The sequence below is a fragment of the Grampus griseus genome, assembly GCF_964374135.1.
Source record: "Grampus griseus genome assembly, chromosome: 8".
In the NCBI taxonomy this organism is placed as follows: Eukaryota; Metazoa; Chordata; class Mammalia; order Artiodactyla; family Delphinidae; genus Grampus; species Grampus griseus.
The window spans coordinates 82906555-82929088 of NC_139002.1; the positions used below are offsets into that span (position 1 = coordinate 82906555).

The 22534-nt window shown below is 37.4% G+C and overlaps 1 protein-coding gene across 2 annotated transcripts; it reads left to right on the plus strand.

Annotated features, from left to right (window-relative positions):
- Positions 1-1187: 1187 nt before the first annotated feature.
- On the plus strand, positions 1188-21203 carry ARL14EP (ARF like GTPase 14 effector protein). 2 transcript variants are annotated; one of them, XM_082659864.1, is made up of 5 exons: positions 1227-1272; positions 11376-11480; positions 13608-14081; positions 15789-15916; positions 17305-21203. In XM_082659864.1, the coding sequence occupies exons 3-5, from the start codon at positions 13656-13658 to the stop codon at positions 17531-17533; spliced, it is 783 nt and encodes a 260-aa protein (XP_082515990.1). In that variant the 5' UTR covers positions 1227-1272; positions 11376-11480; positions 13608-13655; the 3' UTR covers positions 17534-21203. The 2 variants fall into 2 exon arrangements, with proteins under 2 accessions (XP_082515991.1, XP_082515990.1); XM_082659865.1 differs by lacking the exon at positions 11376-11480 and having other exon boundaries at positions 1188-1272.
- The last annotated feature ends 1331 nt before the right edge of the window (positions 21204-22534 follow it).

Below are 22534 nucleotides of genomic sequence, written 5' to 3' on the forward strand. Positions count from 1 at the left end.
TTTTATCCTGTCCATATCCTTGCGTTTCTGATGGCATTTATCACACCACACTGTGATTAACTATTTATTCCTCTCTCTCATTAGTCTGAGCTCTCTGAAAGCAGGTATAAATTTCATTCTTCTTCTCTCATGATAACTTAGCAAAGTGCCAATCACAAAGTAACTACTAAAAGAACTACTGAATGTCACCTCCTGTGGACACAGTTGAGGGGATTACCCATTGTTCTTGCCTTTCTCCCATTTCTAAGATGGGTGTAAATTAGGGAGCGGCAAAAACCCTGACTAGGTTCAAAGCAGCATGGAGGTGTTAGGAAGGACCATCAGAGAGGTTCCCTGCAAAAAAACAACTTACAGTAGGTGTGTATAGTATTGCTAGCAAGCTTGGGCTTCGGTGGATCTTATTTCCCTGTCTCACACTTTTCACCTGGCTAGTTAAAACAACAGTGGGGCGGGGTGGGGGAAGGGGTCCCCCTACCCCCACCTGAAAATGGCTGCAGGCTCAGACGCTTCAGTCTAAGGGATTTAGGGCCCTCAAAGATTGTAGGTGAATAAAATCTGTTTTAGAAATTAATCAGCTCCTAAATTGGCCCAGACAATAGGGTTACAATAAAGATACTGTGTGCGTGTGTGTGTGTGTGTGTGTGTGTGTGTGTGTGTCCCTTCTGAAAATTTGCAAGCATCTTCCTGGTGCCTACACTCTACTCAAAGTAATAAACATAGCTATTCTTATAATTTATAATAAAGGAGATGCATTTTGGAATATATTTCGCTTGAGTGAAAGAAATCAAAATGTGAGACCCTAAATAAAGGGTCTCTTCTGAAGGCCTTTTTAACTCATTCACTTCTTCAGGGATTAGGAGGGTTGGGGTGCAAGAATGTGGCATCACGCACGGCGTAGAGATTCGCGAACACAACCCAAGTTAGCCAAATTTGCATCTTGTAAAAGGTGGCCCCAGACACCGCCCAATTCTCTAACGTCCAACAGAAGAGAAAAAAAAAATCCAGACAGCCTCTGAAGCAACCATTGCCTCACCTGGATTCATTCGCCAATTCACGCCGCCCCGCCCTGTCCGCCCCGGAGGCGGTGGGCCAAGCTCCGTTCCCCTCTAGGCTTCTCCCAGCCCTCTCTTTATGGTAGCGCTGAGACTCTCTAGCCTGGCTCGCCGCCCTCTCGCTGGTAGCGCCGGGAGGAGCTGAGAAGCCGGCTGCCGAGGCCCAGCTGAGACGTTGCGGCTGCGGCCCGACCCCGGCGATTGAGAGCTCCCGCTAAAGGTGGGAAGGGCTGGGGGAGGCTTTGGGGAGGGTCGGAGGCGTGGAGACCGATCTCTGGGTGGGAGGAGGGCCCGGGCCAGGTGATGGAGGTTCCCCAGGAGAGGAGGGGGAGCAGGTCGGACACGTGAGGGGGATTTTCAGCTGCTAACTGTGGCCTCCGCCAGCCTGCCACCCTGCAGCGTTCCCCGCTTCCTCCGGTTCATCTGCGGCCCCTTGTGTCAAGGCCCAGTACGGTTTCTACCACCGCATCTGTTGACCCCGCGGGTCGTCGCCACCCTTAGGGAGACCTGGAGCCCTGCTGATTTTGATTTAGGCTTATCTTATTTAGAGGAGAGCTTTGCGGCCTAGAGCCTCATCCACAGCTTATATCTCTGCTATTTGGTTTTTATTTTTTAAATCGGAGCCCTCCCAGCCCTAGCTGTTTGGTTGAGGCTGGATGCCGAATAGTCTTCTTTCTTCCATTCCCGTACCGTGAACACGGTAGAGGCTCATATGATGTATCTGGTGGCTTGCAATATTCTGATACAGCCGTGAAGTAGGGGCGTTATGCATATGAGCACAGGGTTGAGGTGGGGATAATTGCAGGATCCTGAGCACCTAGTCACACTGATTTGGGCAGATTCAGCCTTCTTTGTGTGAGATTCTGGCAGTTTAGGAACATGTATTCATTTGAAAGATGTTTTCTACTAAGTGCCAATATTGTGCTAGTTAGAGAAGTTACAGCTGTAACAGGACCCTGGTGATTCCTTGCCCTCACGGAGCTTAATACATAATGGGAAAAACTAACAAAGAAGAAAGCCTGTGATGAGTGCTATGAAAAGGGAAGTCCCTGAAGTTCCTTACTCTTTTGCCTTGAGTGATAGAGAAAATAACACCATATAGCTCCTGTCTTCCAACAGCTGAAAAGTAATAGAGTAAAAGTTTCAAACACAGAGGAAGAAGGACCTATAACAATAGTATTTGGGTAAGGCACAGCAGAAAGGTGAAGACGCTGGCACTGTCTTGAAGGATTAGTTAGCATTGCCTGGCTTACCAAGCAAAGAGACAATATGAAGACATAAAATATAAAATAACTTTGCTAGTAGACTATTTTGACTTGGAGTATGTGACGTTTGAACAAGTAATGCCATGCTAAAGAGTCCAGACTTTGTTTTCTAGGAAGAGGTGGAAGTGTTTTCAACAGAATAGCTTACAGTTCAGTGTCACATCATTTACCCAACTGTTTGACAGTTTAAGTATAGTATTAAGTACTGTTTGACAGTGTTGACCACATCCAGAATTCAGGTAGAATAAAGAGAGCTTTGCTCATTCATCTGAGTCTGGAAACAGTCTTTCAGTTGTTGAAATCAAGGGATTCTGTTCTCTTTGACGGTTTAGGACCATAGGAATAGAGAGAAATCACAAATGGAGTTTGGAGACCTGAAGGGTTTGCTGAATTGTGCCAAATGTGAGCAGTAGGCAGTATATAGATGCGTCTCATTGTTTTAATCCATTCATCCAGCCTATGTCTTTTGATTGGAGCATTTAGTCTATTTACATTTAAAGTGATTATTGATAGGTATGTACTTATTGCCATTTTGTTGATCATTCCTGGTTGTTTTTGTGGTTCTTCTCTGTTCTTTGCTTCTCTTGGTCTCTCCCCTCATGTTTGCTTCCTTTCTCTTTGTTTTTTGTGTATCTATTATAGGTTTGTGGTTACCATGAGATTCATGTATATTGACATATATTTATATATATATATAAATATCAGTTTATTTTAAACTAATCCTTGGCGTAAGTTTGAATGCTCTAAAAGCACATTTTACTCTCCCCCTCCATGTTTTATGTTTTTGATGTCATATTTTACATCTTTTTATTTTGTGTATCTCTTAAATGCTTAATTGTAGTTATAGTTGATTTTACTACCTTTGTTTTTTAACTTTCATACCTGTTTTTAAGCAGCTGATGCACTGCCTTGACTATAAATTTGCCTGCACCAGTGCAGTTTTTTTTTTCATATATTTCCTTATTTCTTGTTATGGCCTCTTCTACTCAAAGAAGATCTTTAACATTTCTTGTAAGACTGGTTTAGTGATGATGAACTTCTTTAGTTTTTGCTTGTCTGGGAAACTCTTTTTCTCTCCTTCAATTCTAAATGATGATTTTGCCAGGTAGAGTAATCTTGGTTGCAGGTTTTTTCCTTTCTGCACTTTAAATATATCATGCAAAGTTACTGCTAAAAGACTGGCTGATAGTCTTTCAAGGGTTCTTTTGTGAGGGTTCTTTTGTATGTGATTGGTTGTTTTTCTCTTTCTGTCTTTGAAATTCTCTATCTTTGACTTTTGCTGATTCAATTATAGCTTGTCTTGGTGTGTCTTTAGGTTTATGGTGTTTGGAACTCTCTGTGCTTCTTGAACCTGGATATCTGTTTCTTTCCCCAGGTTAGGGAAGTTTTCAGCCGTTACTTCTTCATATATGTTTTCTATTTCTCTTCTTCTCCTATAATGCAAATGTTAGTATGCTTGATGTTGTCTCTGAGGTCCCTTAAGCTCTTTTAAATTTTTTGCTTTTTGCTTTTCTGCTTGGATGACTTCCACTATTCTGTCTTCTAGATTGTTGACCCAGTATATTTTTCATTTCAGTTACTGTATTCTTCATCTCTGTTTGGTTCTTTTATATCCTAACTCTTAAGTTCTCAGTGTGTTCCTTCATTTTTCTCCCAAGTTTGTTAAGCATCTTTATGACCATTACTTTGAACTCTTTATCAGGTAAATTACTTATCTCTATTTCCTTAGGGTTTTTTCCTGGACTTTTATCTTGTTCTTTTTTTTTTTTTGGAACATATTTCTCTGTCTCCTCCTTTTGTTTAACTCTGTTTTCGTATTAATTAGGTGAAACATCTACCTCTCCGAGTCTGGAAGGCATGGCTTTGTGTAGGAGTGTCCTCTGTATGGACCGTGTGTGCCAGGCACCTTTGTCAGGCTGGTTGGACCTGGAGCAGGTGTGCGCCAGTGTGTCCTGGAGCACGTTCACATTGGGACCACCCTAGTGAGGTGACTGGAGCTGGAGCAGGCATGAGTGGAGCAGGGGAGGGATGCGGTCCCAGGGCTTGCTGTGCTCAGACCACCTTGGCAGGACAAGTGGAGCTGGGGGGTGGGGTGGGCCTGGGGCATGCTGGGGCAGCCTTGGCAGGCCAGTAAGAGTACCTGGACCATGATTCTGTCCGCACTATTAAGGTGTACGGGGGACACACAAAAAATGGCACTTTCTGGCACCTTGGACCCCAGAGACAGTTTCAGCAGTTCTCTGCCCATTTGGCAGACACTTGAGGGTTAGTAAATGGATTTCCTTCATCTAGAGCGTAGGTGCCCTTTAAACAGTTGCTTCTTTGCCCTGCTCTAGTGTGGGCAAGTCTGCGTACAGGCCCCTCAGTGATATGCCTCCCTACTGAAGGTCCTCGTCAGGGTTGGGGTTCCCATCGATACCATGCCTCCATCTCTTTTATCCATCCCCTGTGTTGTCCCTCTATCACTTATCACTTGTTCTGCAGCCCTCAGTTCTTCTTTGGCAGGAATGGATCTGTATGTAGGTACAAATTCAGCGTATCCGTGGGAAGAGATGAGTTCAGGGTCTTCCTACACTACCATCTTTGACTGGAATCTCCCAAATATTTTATTTTAAATAATACTATGGACCATATTTTTGTTTTAAGTTCACTTTATCTTTCTTATGGGGCCTGGGTCTTCTTGAGGTTTAAGACTATCCCACTTGGCCATTTAACCCTTCTGTTAGTACCCATTCAAGTGTCCTGTAGGTAGTTAGTATTTGAAGATAATGAGCACAAAAAGTTACCAGTTGCCAGAGGCATGATTTGTGTGTGTGTGTGTGCGCGCGCACGCGCGTGTGTGTGCGTGTGTGCGCGCCCACGCGCGCGCTGGCAGACACATGCTTAGGACTGAAACTGCTGATTTGCAAAATAGGGGTGAAGTTGTTTTTTTTTTAATTAAGTAAAAGGTAAATGGGGAAATGCCTTACAAATTGTAAGACCCCTATACCGAAAAAACAAGACGTTTTTCCTGAAAGGGAAAGACTCTTAAAAATTGACCTAAAAATTCAGTAATTTTTTTTTTCGTTAAATTTCCTCTTAATGCTCTTTTTCCCACTAACTTGAAGTGGTAACCAAGCACCACTATCTCCCTCTGCTTTTGTTTTGTTAGTGGAAGTGATGGTTGTGGTTCTGCTTTGACTAACTCCTATAGGAGGCCTGTGATCATGTCCTAGAACTTGTGTTATTAGGGAAACTTGCTACTGTCGTGGCCTTGTATGAGGTCACTCAGCTTCTTCAGTGCATCCAACCTACCTACCGTAGAGTTGGGTAATGAATAGCAAGAGATAGTGTTTAAAACTTATTCCATGGAATCTATAAAAAACAAATAATTTTAAAATATAATGTTTAAAAAATGAACTGATAGATAAAGAGAACGGATTGGTAATTGCCATTGTCGGGGGTTAGGGTGGGCAAAATGGGTGAAAAGGGGGTCAAAAGGTACAAACTTCCAGTTGTAAATAAGTAATGGGGATGTAACATCCAACATGATAACTAGTTAATAATACTGTACTGCATATTTGAAAGTTGCTGAGGGAGTAAATCTTAAAAGTTCACATCACAGAAAAGAAACATTTGTAACTGTGGTGACAGTTGTTAACTAGACTTATTGTGGTGATCGTTTTGCAATATATACAAATATTATATCATTACATCGTATACCTGAAACTAATATAGTGTTATGTCGGGTGATACCTCAGCTTTTTAAAAAAGCTTATTCCCTAACTTGTCAGTGTTCAGATATATGAGGAGCAAATGCCTGTGTTTACTACCTAAGGTATAGAAGAAGGGATCTAATAAATCTATATTTATTTCATTCTCTCTCGACTCTTCTGGGAGTGCTATAAAAATATTGGAAGTTAATCTTAGAATCACAAAACATACTCTATTTAGGTACTGAAGGAAAGTATTGGCAATTCTAAGGCAAGAGAAAATTGAAAATGCAGAACTTTTAAAAGCAAGTGTCAAATAATAAAATCCAGAGTTAGTAAGGAGAGACTTTATTGAAAGGGTTATTGCAAGAGGGGAAAAGGGATTATAGCAGTGGAGAGAATTCTCTGACCAAAAGATTTACCAGCTTCTCAAGGGGTGAATAAACAAAGCCAAAACAGAACTGCTTGGTCTGATTGTAGATCCCAGATTGTTTTGCCCTGAGGCCAGCGTATTCTCTGGAGGGGTCCTTTGCTGACTCTGGCTGAGGGTAGGCCAAAGTTCAGGGACCTAGGGGAAGGAGAGAAACTTAAAATATGGTTAACAAGCATTTTGTTCCAATTGATTATTTTCAACAAGTAGTTCAGCTCATTATTCATAAATTTATAAATGAGACAATGGGAATTTGGAGGTCCTTTGTCCTGGTCATAGGTAAACAAGGGGATGTTCTTGAGTCTTATGGAAGCCATATGGAGAGGAGTAGGAGGGTTTCGTGGCTATTCAAGAACCAGGAGCACAGGTCTCAGGTAAAATTTGACTTGTTAAAAAGGCATTTTACTATTTGAAGTGGAAAATAATTAAGTGTACAAATAAAATTCATTGAAACATTTATCCAGGAAGGCCTTAGGATACTCATTGACATTCAGGAATTAAAAAATCCTCCATCACTACGTGTAGTTTGAAACCACTTAAAGACCAGTCTCATTTATATCTGAAATTTTCCTAAGGCGGTGGGGGGAGTGGAAAACAAATCTAAATTACTCAGGTCTAAATGAACACATTTGGGGCCTTTTGTTTGTTACATGGTTTTCATCTTAACCTATAAGAAGCTGGATTTTTTTTTCATTCCATCAAAGTGACTTGGCTGGAGCAAATTAATTTTTTCCTATGTTTAAAATATAATTTTCCACAAAAAAGGGAGAAGGAAGTAAAATCATGACTGTCACACAGATATAAAATTAGCAACACGTGGTTTTTGTTTACCTTATTAATGAGGGGACTGGTAAGATGTTATATAATCAGTTCAAATGACAATCAAAAGAACTGACACATTTACTGATCAGGAATATTGAAATAAATGAGCAAATAGAGGCAAAACTGTCTTCTTCCACAGTGGGCCAGGGGCGTCAATTGTACCTCTACCAGGCAGAATTTACAAGAATATAGACAAGAGTTGTTTTGCGTTGCTGTTAGTTTTGTACAATTGTCAGCTGTAAAATAGCTCAAAGGCAATGAAAGACTCAGAGCTCTCATGTGATGGGAATGTGAAAACCCTGAAGGTTGTACTCTTTAACAGCGCGGTTTTCTGCTGAAGCAGGTATTTCTTTCTATACCTAGTTTATGAAATTTACAACTCCCCCTCCCCCCCTCAAATAATCTTCCCTAAGTGTCGGACTTCCTGGAAGGCAAGTACATGTCTGTGTGTGTGTGTTTCTTATTCTTTTTTGATATACTCTACAAATATAGAAGATGCTTGGTTAATGTTTTTCACTGAATTATCTAAAGCAGTGCATCTCAAACTGTACTGTGCTTACATATCACCTGGGTATTTCCTTTTTAAATGCAATTCTGATTCAGTGAGTGTGGGGCTTTCCTGAGATTTCTCTTTTCTAGTTAATAATAAGTTCCCAGCTGATGCTAGTACTATTCAATAGTTCATGGACAGTAAATAGTAATGTATTTCTGACTGTTAATTGAGGAAGATATTAGATAATCATTACTGGAGAATATGGCACCATACTGCAGGTGAATAGAGCAACATGAAGCCACTAGACTATCACTTGAAGAAAAAAAAATACTAATTGTGGGCCACATTGCCAGAGCACAGGCCAAAATGAGCAAAAGAAACAGTTGCTCGGAAACAGATCCAAAAAACTCTATAGCAGGGCTTCCCTGGTGGCGCAGTGGTTGAGAGTCCACCTGCCGATGCAGGGGACAGTGGTTCGTGCCCCGGTCCAGGAAGATCCCACATGCCGCGGAACGGCTGGGCCCGTGAGCCATGGCTGCTGAGCCTGTGAGTCCGGAGCCTGTGCTCCGCAGCGGGAGAGGCCACAACAGTGAGAGGCCCACGTATCGCAAAAAAAAAAAAAAAAAAAAACTCTATAGCAGAACTTTAGCTTCAGAGAAGAGAACAGAAATGGGGACACTGGGAGATACAACAGGGGAGGAGCAACCAGAGGGGTGTAAGTTTTAGAAGGCAGGCAGTAACCACCGAAGATCACTGCCTGAAATTTTGTGTTCCTTGAGCTAACCTGACTTTTTTTTTTTTAAAGCAATGCTTGAACGTAAAACTGCTTTGACACAGGTGTGTACACTTTTACCGTGACGGTTTCACTCAAGTTAGTGGTATCAATATGCCATTGAGCTTTAAGCAATGTGTAAAATATATTTCGTACTGCAACTAGTAATTTGTCTTCTGTCAGATGGGGCACTTTAATTTTTAACTGAGCAGGTCCTGTAATTTGTTCATAAGTAGTTCAGTTTTCTTTTAGCAGCAAATAAGAGGTGGAAGATAATGTGAAGCTGGCACCAAAGAGATCTCTATTTACTGGAATATGCAAAAAAAAAAAAGGCATGGTAAATGAGACCACCAGATTTAGCAAATAAAAATACAGGATGCCCAACTAAATTTGAATTTCAGACAAACAACAGATTACTTTTTAGCAATATTTGGGATATAATTAAAATTATTTGTGCATTATCAAAAATTCAAATTTAACTGAGCATCCTGTATTTTCTCTGGCAACTCCAATAGTAAATAATTCTACCCTAACAGTGATACCTGAGAGATGGCTTCTTAGAAAATAGCATAATTGTGCAGCAATTTAATTCCTTCAAGTGTTCCTCCATTATGTACTTAAAAGTACGCCAAGAGTTCAAAATGGTTAGAAGCCATTGTTTACCCAGAAGGGGATGTTTTCAAAGACTGATAGGGTCATGGCTAACTTGAAGGAAAAACAAATTCCGCTCTATGCTTTCCAACTAAGAGTCTAGATTCTTAGTGGTTTAAGGTTAATAAAAGAATTTATGCAATTGTGGAAGATGTCCAAGCAAATACTTACCAGAAAAATTAATTTAGTAGGAATTAATCATATTTCCAAGAGCATCAGATCACTTAGAAATAAGGATTCAACCTCACTGGTATAACTTGAGTCTACTGATAAACTCTTGTGAATGACATCGTAATTTAGCCAAGATTAAAGGAAAATAAAGGAATAGAAGCCCCTAGTAGCAAAGAAAAAAAAAAAACTCCCTAACGGGTAAAAATGTTTTATTGCCATGGACAGATAGAATTTCTAAAATAAAATTTCCAAGTCACAAGATGCTTTTCCTATCAAATATGATCAGGGTATAACTTCTTGAATGCTAAGAAATAGTTTTACGTTCAAAAAATCATATTATACATTAGTGGCTACAAATCGGTGACAGTTACCTACAAAGATAAAGAATCTGTGGCATTAATAAGACATTAAGCATTAGCAGTCTCCATACTGTGCTGTGGGAATAGTTGATCAAATTTCCTTCCTGTTGACTGTTAAGGAAGGTCAGAGCCAGATTTGTGACACTATCTGCTGAAGTTTAATACAACATAGTTTGGTGGTGGTGTTTTATAACCGTATCTCTGGCTTCTTCTTTTCCATTCCTTAATTTATCTTAACCCACTTATCTGTTAAAAGAAAACAAATAATTAGATTTATACAAGCATTTTCCTCTGATGTGATTGGGACCTATACTTGGTAATTAAATTTTAAAAGTTGGTTAAAATATACTCTGATTTAATCAGCTTTTAAATTTTTTAAGTTAAAATGTTCAAACACTTTAAATTCTGGGGTTTTTTGGGAGGGGTGGCAGTGGGGACCGTGTCTGGCCAGCCCTCATGTCCAGGTACTTCAGGTAACACTGCATTTCCCAACCAGGGCCAGACCAGGGTGAGGCAAGAGAGGCACCTGTGGTGCAAATCTGGGTGGGTGCCCGCCTTCAGGGGCGCGCCAGTGTCTTCTCCCAGGCTCAGCCTACTCTTGACCTCTACTCATCCCCCATAAATTCTGTTTTTTAATTTTTAAAATTTTGTATTTTAACTTAAGACATAGAAATGTATATTTACTCACCATTTTTTATTACATGAGACTACTCTTTTCTTTGTATATGGCTTTACGGATTACAGTTTCTCTCTGCAGAAAACATATCAGAAAGTATCTCAGCTTTCTAACCCTTTTTTTAATGTGGAGCAAAGCTTATAAAAACACTTGCAAGATTTCTGGATCCTTTACTTTTTCAGTACCTCGCCACTGCCCGGATTTCAGTGGTTCACATCTATTTTCAACAACAGTTTTTTCCTAGTGACTTGTATTTGTTAAAACTTGTCTTCAGCTAAATTTTTGTATTTGCTTTGAAAAATATTTAGTTATGAAAAATTTCAAACAGGGCACAGAAAATAATGAAAAACTTGTGTAGATACCGTTTTCTTCTATAAATCTCTCTTTAAAAAAAAAGTCCTTCCTCTTTAGAAGTATATATACTACAGACTTGGTATCTGTTATTCTTAATGTATATTTTAGCATGTATTCAAGTTCTTATCCAGGAACAACACATACTATTGTATATGTAAAATTTTAATTGATATACTATATGTCCTTTTGCAGCTTTTTCACTTGTGATTATCTTTGAAATTTATTCAAATTGACTCATTTAATTCATGCAGTTTTTTTTTTTTTTTTTGAGGTACGCGGGCCTCTCACCGTTGTGGCCTCTCCCATTGCGGAGCACAGGCTCCGGACGTGCAGGCTCAGCAGCCATGGCTCACGGGCCCAGCCGCTCCGCGGCATGTGGGATCTTCCCGGACCGGGGCACGAACCCGCGTCCCCTGCATCGGCAGGCGGACTCTCAACCACTGCGCCACCAGGGAAGCCCCCATGCAGTTTATTTTTAACTGTCCTGTAGCAGTCCCTGTTGAGTAACCTACAATTTCTCACTCTTTACCATTGGGTTATTTCCAATTTTTCACTGTCAAAAGTGATGCTGAAAGACTTTGTATGTATCATGCGCAAAGTCCTTATGCTCACGTGGGACATACATTTCTCTGGCACAGACACATAGAGCTGAAAATGCAAGGCCCTGGGATGTGGACTTCTTCCGTTTTGCAAGAAATTACCAAAAACTCTAAAGCAGTTGCAGCAGTTTACATTCCTACAAGGTATAAGGAGCATGTAAGAATTGGCCACACTTTTGCCTTCACTATGTTACCAGATTCTTAAAATCTTGCCAAACAAATGTTTGAGAACTGGTATTTCATTTGCATTCTCCTGATAACTATGAGGTTAAACACCTGCATTTGTTGGCTGTTTTGTTCTCTTCCTCTGTGAATTGCCTGTGTATATTTGTTTCATTTACTAATGGGTGGTCATTTTCTCACTGATTTGTAGAAGTCAGGGGATTTTTTATATATTTGGCATAATAATCCCAACAACACCTATCCAGTGTGACTTCTTTTCCCTTCCTTAGAGTTATATAGAAATGTTTAATTTGGACATAAAATCAAACGTGTCCATCTTTTTCTTTGATATGTCCTTTCTTGTTTGAGAAATTCTTCTCTACCCCAGTGTCACAAAGTCGTCTATGTTTTCTTATAAACATTTTTACAATTTTTCTTTTCAAGTTTTATTTTATAATAACATCTGGAATTGATTTTTGTTTGTGAGAAAAAGATTTTAGTCTGTCTTTTTCCATATGGTTAGCCGGTTGTCCAAGCATCTTTAATTAAATCTTTCTCCCATTAATGTGTTATACCTATTTTTTTTAATTCTATCAAACATTTATTTATTTATTTACATCTTTATTGGAGTATAGTTGCTTTACAATGGTGTGTTAGTTTCTGCTTTATAACAAAGTGAATCAGTTATACATACACATATGTTCCCATATCTCTTCCCTCTTGCGTCTCCCTCCCTCCCACCCCTCCAGGCGGTCACAAAGCACCGAGCTGATCTCCCTGTGCTATGCTGCTGCTTCCCGCTAGCTATCTACCTTACCTTTGGTAGTGTATATATGTCCATGCCTCTCTCTCGCTTTGTCACAGCTTACCCTTCCCCCTCCCCATATCCTCAAGTTCATTCTCTAGTAGGTCTGTGTCTTTATTCCTGTCTTACCCCTAGGTTCTTCATGACATTTTTTTTTCTTAAATTCCATATATATGTGTTAGCATACGGTATTTGTCTTTCTCTTTCTGACTTACTTCACTCTGTATGACAGACTCTGGGTCTATCCACCTCATTACAAATAGCTCAATTTTGTTTCTTTTTATGGCTAAGTAATATTCCATTGTATATATGTGCCACATCTTCTTTATCCATTCATCCGATGATGGACACTTAGGTTGTTTCCATCTCTGGGCTATTGTAAATAGAGCTGCAATGAACATTTTGGTACATGACTCTTTTTGAATTATGGTTTTCTCAGGGTATATGCCCAGTAGTAGGATTGCTGGGTCATATGGTATTGATTTATAATACCACATGTCATACACCAAGCCCTCATCTTTTCATGGATCTATGTGTCTATAGTATACTGATACCACACACTTTTAATTATAATAGCTTTATAGTAAATAATTTTTTTGTTTTCTTTTCCTTCAAGATTATCTTGGCTTTCTTGAAACTTTACTCTTCCATATAGACCAGCTTGCTAAATCCCAGGGGGTGGGGGAGTTGTGGAATACCTGGTGAAATTTTGATTGGAATCATATTGAATTTATAGATAAATTCCTAGAAAATTGACATATTTACTGTAGTCACACTTGCCATGATTAATTTCTACATTTATCTAAGGTTTCATTTGTCTTTCTGTTTGATCGTCTTCTCCATAAAAGTCTTACATATCTTTTGTAAGATTTATATATCTTGTAAGATATCTTTGTAATGTTTTTGTTTCCAGCATGCTTGCTGAATTATCTTACTGGTTCTAATAGTTTGTCCATTGAACCTCTTGTATTTTCCATTTAGATATTCATATCTTTGAGTAATATTTCTTATTTCTTCCTCTTCAATCTTTATATTGAATACCTTTTAATACCTTTTAATATGGTGTTAAATGGGAACTGTGATATAAGTATTCTTGTGTAGTTCTAACTTTACAGAGAATGCTTCTAATGTTTTATAATTAAATATAATAATGTTTTTGTAGAATCTTGGTAAATGTCTTTCTATTCCTTGCTTGCTAAGAGTTTTCTTTCTATTATATAGATATTGAATTTTATCAAATGCTTTTTCAGTTTCCCAGATAAAAATTTTGCAGCACAAATCGAACTCTTTAATGTTTTCTCTAGGGTGATCTGCTAGACAAAAATCAAAGAGGAAATTTGCTAGAATCAAAAATGATGGATCCATGTTCAGTTGGAGTCCAGCTTCGTTCCACAAATGAGTGCCATAAAACCTACTATACTCGTCATACAGGTTTCAAGACTTTGCAAGAATTGTCATCAAATGACATGCTTTTACTTCAACTTAGAACTGGAATGACACTTTCTGGGAACAATACAATTTGCTTCCATCATGCAAAAATTTACATCGACAGATTTGAGGATTTGCAGAAGTCATGTTGTGACCCATTTAACATACACAAAAAACTAGCCAAAAAAAATTTACATGTTATTGATTTAGATGATGCCACTTTTCTGAGTGCAAAATTTGGAAGACAGCTTGTACCTGGTTGGAAACTTTGTCCAAAATGTACACAGATAATCAATGGAAGTGTGGATGTTGATTCTGAAGACCGGCAGAGAAGAAGACCTGATTCAGATGTATGTATAGTCATTTTTTCTCCATTACTTCTACAATGTAGGGTTATAATTATAAGGAAATCACATTTATATCACTATTTATTACAGTTGAGCCTTGAACAACACAGGTTTGGACTGTGCAGGTCCACTTATATGTGGATTTTTTTCAGTCAATACAGTACTATACAATCTGTGGTTGGTTGAATCCAAAGTTGCAGAGGGCCAACTGTGGGACTTGAACATCCTAGCATTTTGGTATCCACAGCGGATCTTGGAACCAGTCCCCCTCAGATACCAAGGGAAGACTGTACACTAACTAGCAGGCAGTGAATATAAAGTTGGGGAGGTGAAAATAAATGGTGTTTCTAAATATTTGTGTAAACCCAGATTGTTTGGTAAAGAAAGTTGGCTTAGGAAAAGAATAACATCATATTCCCAAGACTTTCAAGCCATAGCTCCTAGTGCTAAGACATTCTTGCACAGCCAGGACTTAACCATCCTAGCTCCTTTTCTGATACCAAAGTAACTCAGTAGGATATGCCAGCCAGCAAGAGTCTGAAATGTAGCAGCATGAAGTCCCCTTTTTTTTGAAGGACTTGAAAACTGCTACTTTAAAAGGAACTTCAGAAGTGACTTGAAATAATTGTTTCTTATTTCAGCCTTTCTTTCTACTTTGGCACTATCCCATTCTTGTTTGGGATTTTAAGATGCTTGTGAATTTCCTTTGCTTCTAGCTCTCAATTCTTACTTGGTATGGTCAAGACTAATTTTAGGACTCCCTACTGTCAAAAAGCGTACATTTTTACATTGTAAGCATTAATTATTTTATAACTCTCTTCCTTAGTCACATGTTACCTTTAAATTATTTAACCGTATCAGAATAACTTAAGATTTCATAAAGCTGTCTCTGGTGCAGAACAAGGACTGGTACATCAAAGGAGCACTTCTCAAATTTTCTATTTATAAGCAATTTATAATTCTTTCTGCTGGCATATTTTTCTCAATTTTCTCCTTTTCATTATATTAATAAACCAAATTAAAATTTTAAATTACCTGTAGTGCTTTTCCTTCGTTATCCCCTCAAAGGCATATCTACAGGACCCAATGTTATCTTGCAGTTTATACTAGGTACTTGCTGCTGTCACTTTAGATGTCTTCTCCACTTCATTTATCTATTGTTCATGTGGAATGTATCACATAAAACTTTCTTCCCCCCAGATAATGAAATTAAACTCTTAACCGTCAAAATTTTGTTTTACCAATTTTTTTAAAAGGATTATAATACTGTTACAGAACTTGAAACTTTATTACTTCTCAGCTTTAAAAATGTATGTAATCAAACCTTTTCCTAAGGACTCAGGATCATTACTAGGAGCCTGTGCTGTGTGCTATGGGTTATACAGCAGTTTTGCTGCCTTCTCTCCCATGTTGGCAGCAGCCATTGCCATTTTCACTGTGCCTGTCCTCCTCTCCTCCTAATATGCCAGAGACTAAAATTAGATAATGAAAATATCATAAATAAGTTAACCAGTAAACTTTGAATATGGTCCCGGACCATGGGCCACATAAATTTTGTTGCACTTGGGCACTAAAACCCTTTTTTTTTCTTTTTAGTGAGTTCCAGACTGTTTTCCAGGCTAAGGAATAATCTAGATTAAGATTAAGTGAAATATTTATGTATGGTCGGATATTAAGATTTGAGTTGATAATTTGTTTACCTTTATTCAGGGAAGAACTGCTAAAGCTCTGAGGTCATTACAATTTGCAAACCCAGGAAAGCAAACTGAATTTGCTCCAGAAACTGGTAAAAGAGAAAAAAGAAGGCTTACAAAAAGTGCAGTTGCTGGTTCAGACAGGTAGGCTATGTGTTATTTAAGGTATATGTTAACTTGCTTCACATCTGTATTGTTTTCCTATCTTTCTCTTAAGTTTTGAATGTTTCTGGTTAGATATTTTAAATTCGATAATCTAGAATTAGTAAGAACCTCCAAGGGCCTCATAGAAAATTAAGGCATCCCCTTCCACTCTAAAAACTTATTTCTAAGAAAGTATCAATGAAGTGAACAAGATAACATTTTTGGCACAATAATTAAAATAATTTAAACTTAATATACTTCTCTTTTTGTTTTGTTTTTGGCTGCGTTGGGTCTTCTTTGCAGTGTGCGGGCTTTCTCTAGTTGCGGCGAGCGGGGGCTACTCTTCGTTATGGTGTGCGGGTTTCTCATTGCAGTGGCTTCTCGTTGCGGAGCACGGGCTCTAGGCGCATGGGCTTCCATAGTTGTGGCATGCAGACTCAGTAGTTGTGGCTCGCGGACTCTAGAGCACAGGCTCAGTAGTTGTGGTGCATGGGCTTAGTTGCTCCATGGCATGTGAGATCTTCTGGGACCAGGGCTCGAACCCGTGTCCCTTGCACTGGCAGGCGGATTCTTAACCACTGCACCACCAGGGAAACCCTATACTTCTTATAGCTAAAATAATTCACTTGTTTGAAAGCACTGATATATAATCAGTATGTCTCTGCTCTATAGGTGGCAGCTAAAAAATAAATTTTATGAGAATACAGGTTACTTTTTATTTTTTACATGTCTAAAATAGAAAGTTACAGTACAGTCAATAGAATGAACAAGAAAACTAAATTGTTTAGAATATGACTTTTTAAACTGAACATTTCTAAAATGCAAATTGACAAAGAAACGTTAGTGTAATCATTCAGAATTATTTTCTACATAGGCCATTTATTCCATCTGTGAAGGTTTTCCATTGAATCATGTAAGTGTTTTTAGGCCAGATTTGCTAGAGTCCATTAAAGAACAAGAAACAGATTAACTTCAATATAAAAAACAATCGGATAGTATACTATGATAAAAATCTGTGTTCACAAAGCAGTAGATAGATTGGTTGCTAATAAAATGTACCACTATTACCCAGCCTTTTTTTTTTTTTTTGGTAAGGAAAGGGTAAATAGTTTTAACAATTATATTATTGTTTTTACACACAGTTCTTGTCCATTCCTTTGGATATGTTTCAACACTTTACAGTGAGGTCTCTTCTTCTCACAAGGAGCTCATTAGCTATTAATTGTAGAGTAGCTTTGAGTTAGGTAAGCCATGTATCAATTTGGCGGGGTTTCATCCCTAATTCAAAACATTTTATCTCCTTAAGTTTTTTCATTAACTGTTTTCAGCTAAATATTCAGAAATAATATATTTGTGAGGTGTAACACACCTTGTGTTTTGTATTACAGACAAGTGATCCCAGCGAAGAGTAAGGTCTATGATAGCCAGGGTCTCCTGATTTTCAGTGGAATGGACCTGTGTGACTGCCTCGATGAAGACTGCTTAGGATGTTTCTATGCTTGTCCTGCCTGCGGTTCTACCAAATGTGGTGCCGAATGCCGCTGTGATCGCAAGTGGCTATATGAGCAAATTGAAATCGAAGGAGGAGAAATAATTCATAACAAACATGCTGGATAATTTGTGGTATCAAATTACGGGATCTTTAAAGTTCCTTTCTCTATTTCTAAAATTCTAAGGTACCTTTTAAAGTTGATTGCCAAGTGACAAACAGGCACTCAGTGTGCACTAATGTTGCTTTTAGGGTGCTTTAAAGTAAATTATTTGATGTAAAGTTTGATGGACTATTTATTACTCAGCAGTCAGCTTCCAGCCTGTCTGGGTCAATGTAAACAAGCAGTGTATAGGCAGTCCTCAATTTGCACAATTCCCAGGTCCACAAATTTCAATGACAGTGATTTAGTTAAATAAGCCAGTTGCCTAACAGCACAGTTCAAATTTCAGTCACCATGGTATATTAATTGTGAGTATTTACATGAAGTACAAACTTCCTTGCTAGCTCTTAAGTCCACAAATCACTATGCAAGTAACAGATGTGCTTCAAGATCAGTGATCAATCACGTTACTTCTCTCAAATTCTGCAAGTGATTGGTCACTGCACATCTGTTACTCAGTTTGCTCAGACAGCAAAGCACAGAGTTGTGTTGACTCCTGCCACCCATGTGACATTTTACAAAGTGGATAATCAGAATTGGCCAACAAAGATGAAAGTGCAGTGAAGAAATGAAAATGATAATGCTAGAAGTGTGACTTGAATTGAACATACATAGAGTTGTAGAAGAAATCACTGATCATGGGAATATTGACACTGCTGCTATTCCAGAGCCTCTAGATATGCAGCTAGAGGAACTCAGTGAAGGCAAACTTATCATCATAAATGAGAAAAGGAGGAGCATGTCCCAGAGGAAGTGATGGTAACAAACTTCACATTAAAGGAAATTACAGAGGTATTTCACAACATTGAAAGCACAAACGATAAAATGGTGGAAGCTAATCTAAACTTAAAGGATTCTGACAACTTGCAGTGGTATAGAAAAGATGCTTACCCAGTACCATAAATTACTTGACAAAAAGGCAAGTACTATTACTCCTGATTAGTTTTTTTACAATGAAATAACAGTTTAATTTTCAGTGCTTCTAATATAAATTACAATGTACTAAGTATACTTTTTTACAATTTTTTCATTTTCTTTTATGTTTATAACTGACACTTGTATGTTTATAACTGACACTTTAATATTTTGACAGATTTTTTTCAAGGTCACAGAATAATAATTTTCCCCATTAATTATTAAGATTACTTTGATTGCCATTTTTATGGTCCCACACTACCGCCCATGCAAGGCAAGGACTACCTATAGGTGAGAATAGTACCTACTTCAGGAAAAGTTAATTTTGAGACAGCTAAGTAGTTGAACTATTTTGGAAATAATCTACATAACTAAGTACTATAATACATCATTTCTTCTCTCCACTTATTCTTTTAAAAAAAGTTTTAATACTGTAAACCTTTCATTGCTTAGACTGTGTTCTTGGTGAAAATTTGTGCTTGGTGGCAAAAATCTATGTATAAAACATGGATATACATACAATATATAAGCAGATATGCATTATATCTGTGGTATTTCAATTTAATAGGGTGTTGACTAGGAGTAAAAGGGCTAAAAACAGCTCCTTAATGGAGTAATAATGAAACAAGGTAGAGAAACACTGGTTGAGACAGAGTATGAATTATTTGGAAATTGATTGAATCTTGAGTTGCAATGTGTATGGGTACCCTTTGGAGGGTAGGGGTGGGTGGTAACTTCTCTCTGCTCTTTTTTTCAAGACAGCTATCCATCAGTCTGTCTAAAATGTTTTATTGTCTAGGACATGGCCTCTAAACTAGCTTTTTATTTTCCTTAAGTATAGTACTTCAATCAAATGAGCTTTTAGCAACTTGAAATACTTTTAGCTGTTGAAAATAGATTTATACAGCCAATTTGATGAAGTGACCAAAAGAGGTTTGTTTTTACTCCTGTATACTTTTGGTATCTGTTTAAAATGACTGGTTTTACTTTGATGGAGTGCCATTTTCAACCATGGAATTAAAATGTCATTTTTAAGTTAGAAGTGTTTACCGACCCAATTATTAGAAATACAGTTTATCAGTTCCTTGACTGACATGTTTCAACAGAGCACTGACAAAAAGAATATTTTGTCTTTCTATACTTAAATCAGATGCTAGATTCTTTTTTTTTCCTGAATTAAGGAAATATTTTATCACAGAAGAGACAAACACAGGCTCCTAATTTTATCTGAACTTCTAGGTTATTAGACCTTCTTAGTTGAGTTACTGCCATCATTTTTTTGCTTCTAAATATGACTTAGTGTATTGCTTAAGCTCTTCGTAGGGACAAGTTAAAATCTTAACTTTTTTGTTTGTTTAAAACAGGAACATATTTTCAACAAAATAAATGACTTTAAAATTCAAATTGTGATATTTCAACATTCCTTAGTAAAAGAACATTTCTCTTATTTTTCAAAGATGATAAATTTTTTAAGGGAAACTTTCTTGAACAATTTTGCAAATATTTGTTCATTATGCCTATTTAGGAGACCAAACTTTTAGTGAGCATGCAAAATGTTTACGGAGAAAGGTATATCTGATTTGGAGTAGGCTGTAATAAAAGCTGTGTTTCAGAAAAACTACATCACAAGTCCACTTATGTTTTAATATAAAATTACAGTAATATAGAATACAGTGAAATTGTCTAGATCCTTTTTGTACTTTGCGTAAGTATGATTCAAAGTGGCTAAATTATTTTAGAATGCTATTAATCTAAAAGCAAAAATAAAAGTTGTATGAAACGCGTAACTTTGGCTATAGGTGGGTCCTGGTTGAAAAGTTAACATAAGACCACAAACGTTGGTCTTCCACAGTGTTGGTCACAAACGTTAGAGTGAAAAATGCACGTATATATGTGAATAAAATGAGTGGCATCCCAGTGATCTTTTTCCCATTTGTCTTTTACAAGTATAAGAAAATAACTACTTATCTTTGGAATATTATATATGAGATTCTTCTATTTTTAAAAATATTATGTCTATTTCTAGATAGCAAGCTGCTCTACAACCTGACAGTCTATTCTAAAACTGTTTTCCTGGCGTGGATTCAACTAAGTAATTTTTAACAGATGTATTTTGAAACATGCATACATATATATACATATAGAGAGTGATTTATTCAGAGAATATAACTTATAGTAAGTTCCAGTATGGTTCTTAACTTTATGGAGGTCAAAGACCCCTGTGAGAAGCTGATGAAAACTATGAACTCCCCAGAAAAATGCATTTGAGTACTCATAAATATTCCACGTTCAGAACCCCTGAACACGTATTGAAGTACCTGGGTAATAGGCATTTTCTGTAAACCATTTGATGTTTTTTTTTTTTTAAGTGAGGATGGCTGTCTAAAGTATAGTTTGGTTTTTTATGTAATGTTGTAGGTGGGTTTTGTTAAGCGAAATCAGAATGGTTCAGTTCGTTGAAAGAGCTCTTGCTACCCTGAAAAGGCTAAATCCCACCGTGGCCCACCGCTCCCACGTCCAAAAAGGTAATTACATGTCGAGTAGCAATGTAGAAAACTGAGGTGTCTTACATGGACTGAGCTTTTGTAATTAGAGATTTTCTTGCATTATGGTTATGCTGTTAGAAATAGCTTAGCATCCTTGTACAAATTCATGCGACACTGCTTTAGTTTTTGCTGACATCTGCTGGTATTTTCATGAAAATAAACTCTGCTGCTGCTACTTAATGGTTAATCTCTTTGCTTATAAATTAAACTATGAACACTGGTAGTTACATTGAAGTGGGATATTTTTTAAAATTCTCAAAGTAGAATGTCTTCTCTTTTTAGCATTCTTAGGTCTTGCCCAGCAGCGGTCAACAAGTTTTTAAGAATATGAGTGAGGATATGAAAATATACATGGACACTTCTGGGTTTCTTTTTATTTTTATAAAGTTGGAGAGACTGAAAAATGATGCTTTTACCTGTTTTTTAAAAATCATCAAATACTTCATTGAACACTTAGTTTAAAGTGTAATAGACTTCTCTAGACTATATACCCCAATTTGTAGATTATCTGTAACAGCATAGTTAAGAGGATTGACTAATCTTACCAGAAGATAAGGGAGATTTATCAAATAAAACAGATTATTAACTCAGTTGGGTTAGTAATTCTCCATCTTTAAATACAATTTGAAAGTATTTAATTACAGCCCTATTAAGTGGCACGATTAAAATTTATTAATTTTTTCCCCTTGAAATGAGGGAATAATTTCTTTGAAATAATGATTAGAAACTTCAGTTTTCCTATTTTTTATCACTACAAGCAAACAGATGTTTTATTAAAAAGTTGCTGTAATCTTCCTAGACTATGGTTTTAAAATAAGTGGACTTATTAAAAATAAAATGTTTGCAAACATTGCTGAAATAGCCAAAACCTTCCAGTACTCCCAATTTCTAACAGCTAATATATACATGAAAACACGAAGTTTTGGGCTCATGATTTTCATTGTAAACAGGCTGGATGATACTTTCTTTACTCAGTTCTTTTCAGAGGCACGTTTTGAGGTAAGGGCACATTTTACTTTAAAGAAAGTAAAACCAGGCCTTGGCTCAGAGTTATGGGATGTTTGCCTTATCGAGAGAACTTATCTAAAACCAAGATTGAAGAGTTTGGCCTTTAAAAGGAGACCTGAAACAATTCATAATGTAAATACTAGCTCTGTAATTATCCCTTAGTTATCAACATCCAATCAGGTATATTGACCAATTTGATAAATACAAGTTAAATTTTGGTCTCAGTTATCTTATATTCTAGTAGCCCGGATGTATGATTTGGGCTGCAGGGTAGTATTGCAGTTACTTTAAAAATTAAATATGTTATTTGGTGGCATAAGATAAAGTTACGAATAGTGGCAGTACTGGTACCATGTAAGTGGGTTCTTCAAGGTTCTGGGTAAAGTACAAATTTAATTTTGGCATTAAGAGAGGTAAAATGATTCAGGGATGTTCAGTGAATTGTGGTATCCTTAAGGTTTTTAAATAACAATCTCATGCCTTCCCCAAAGGTTATT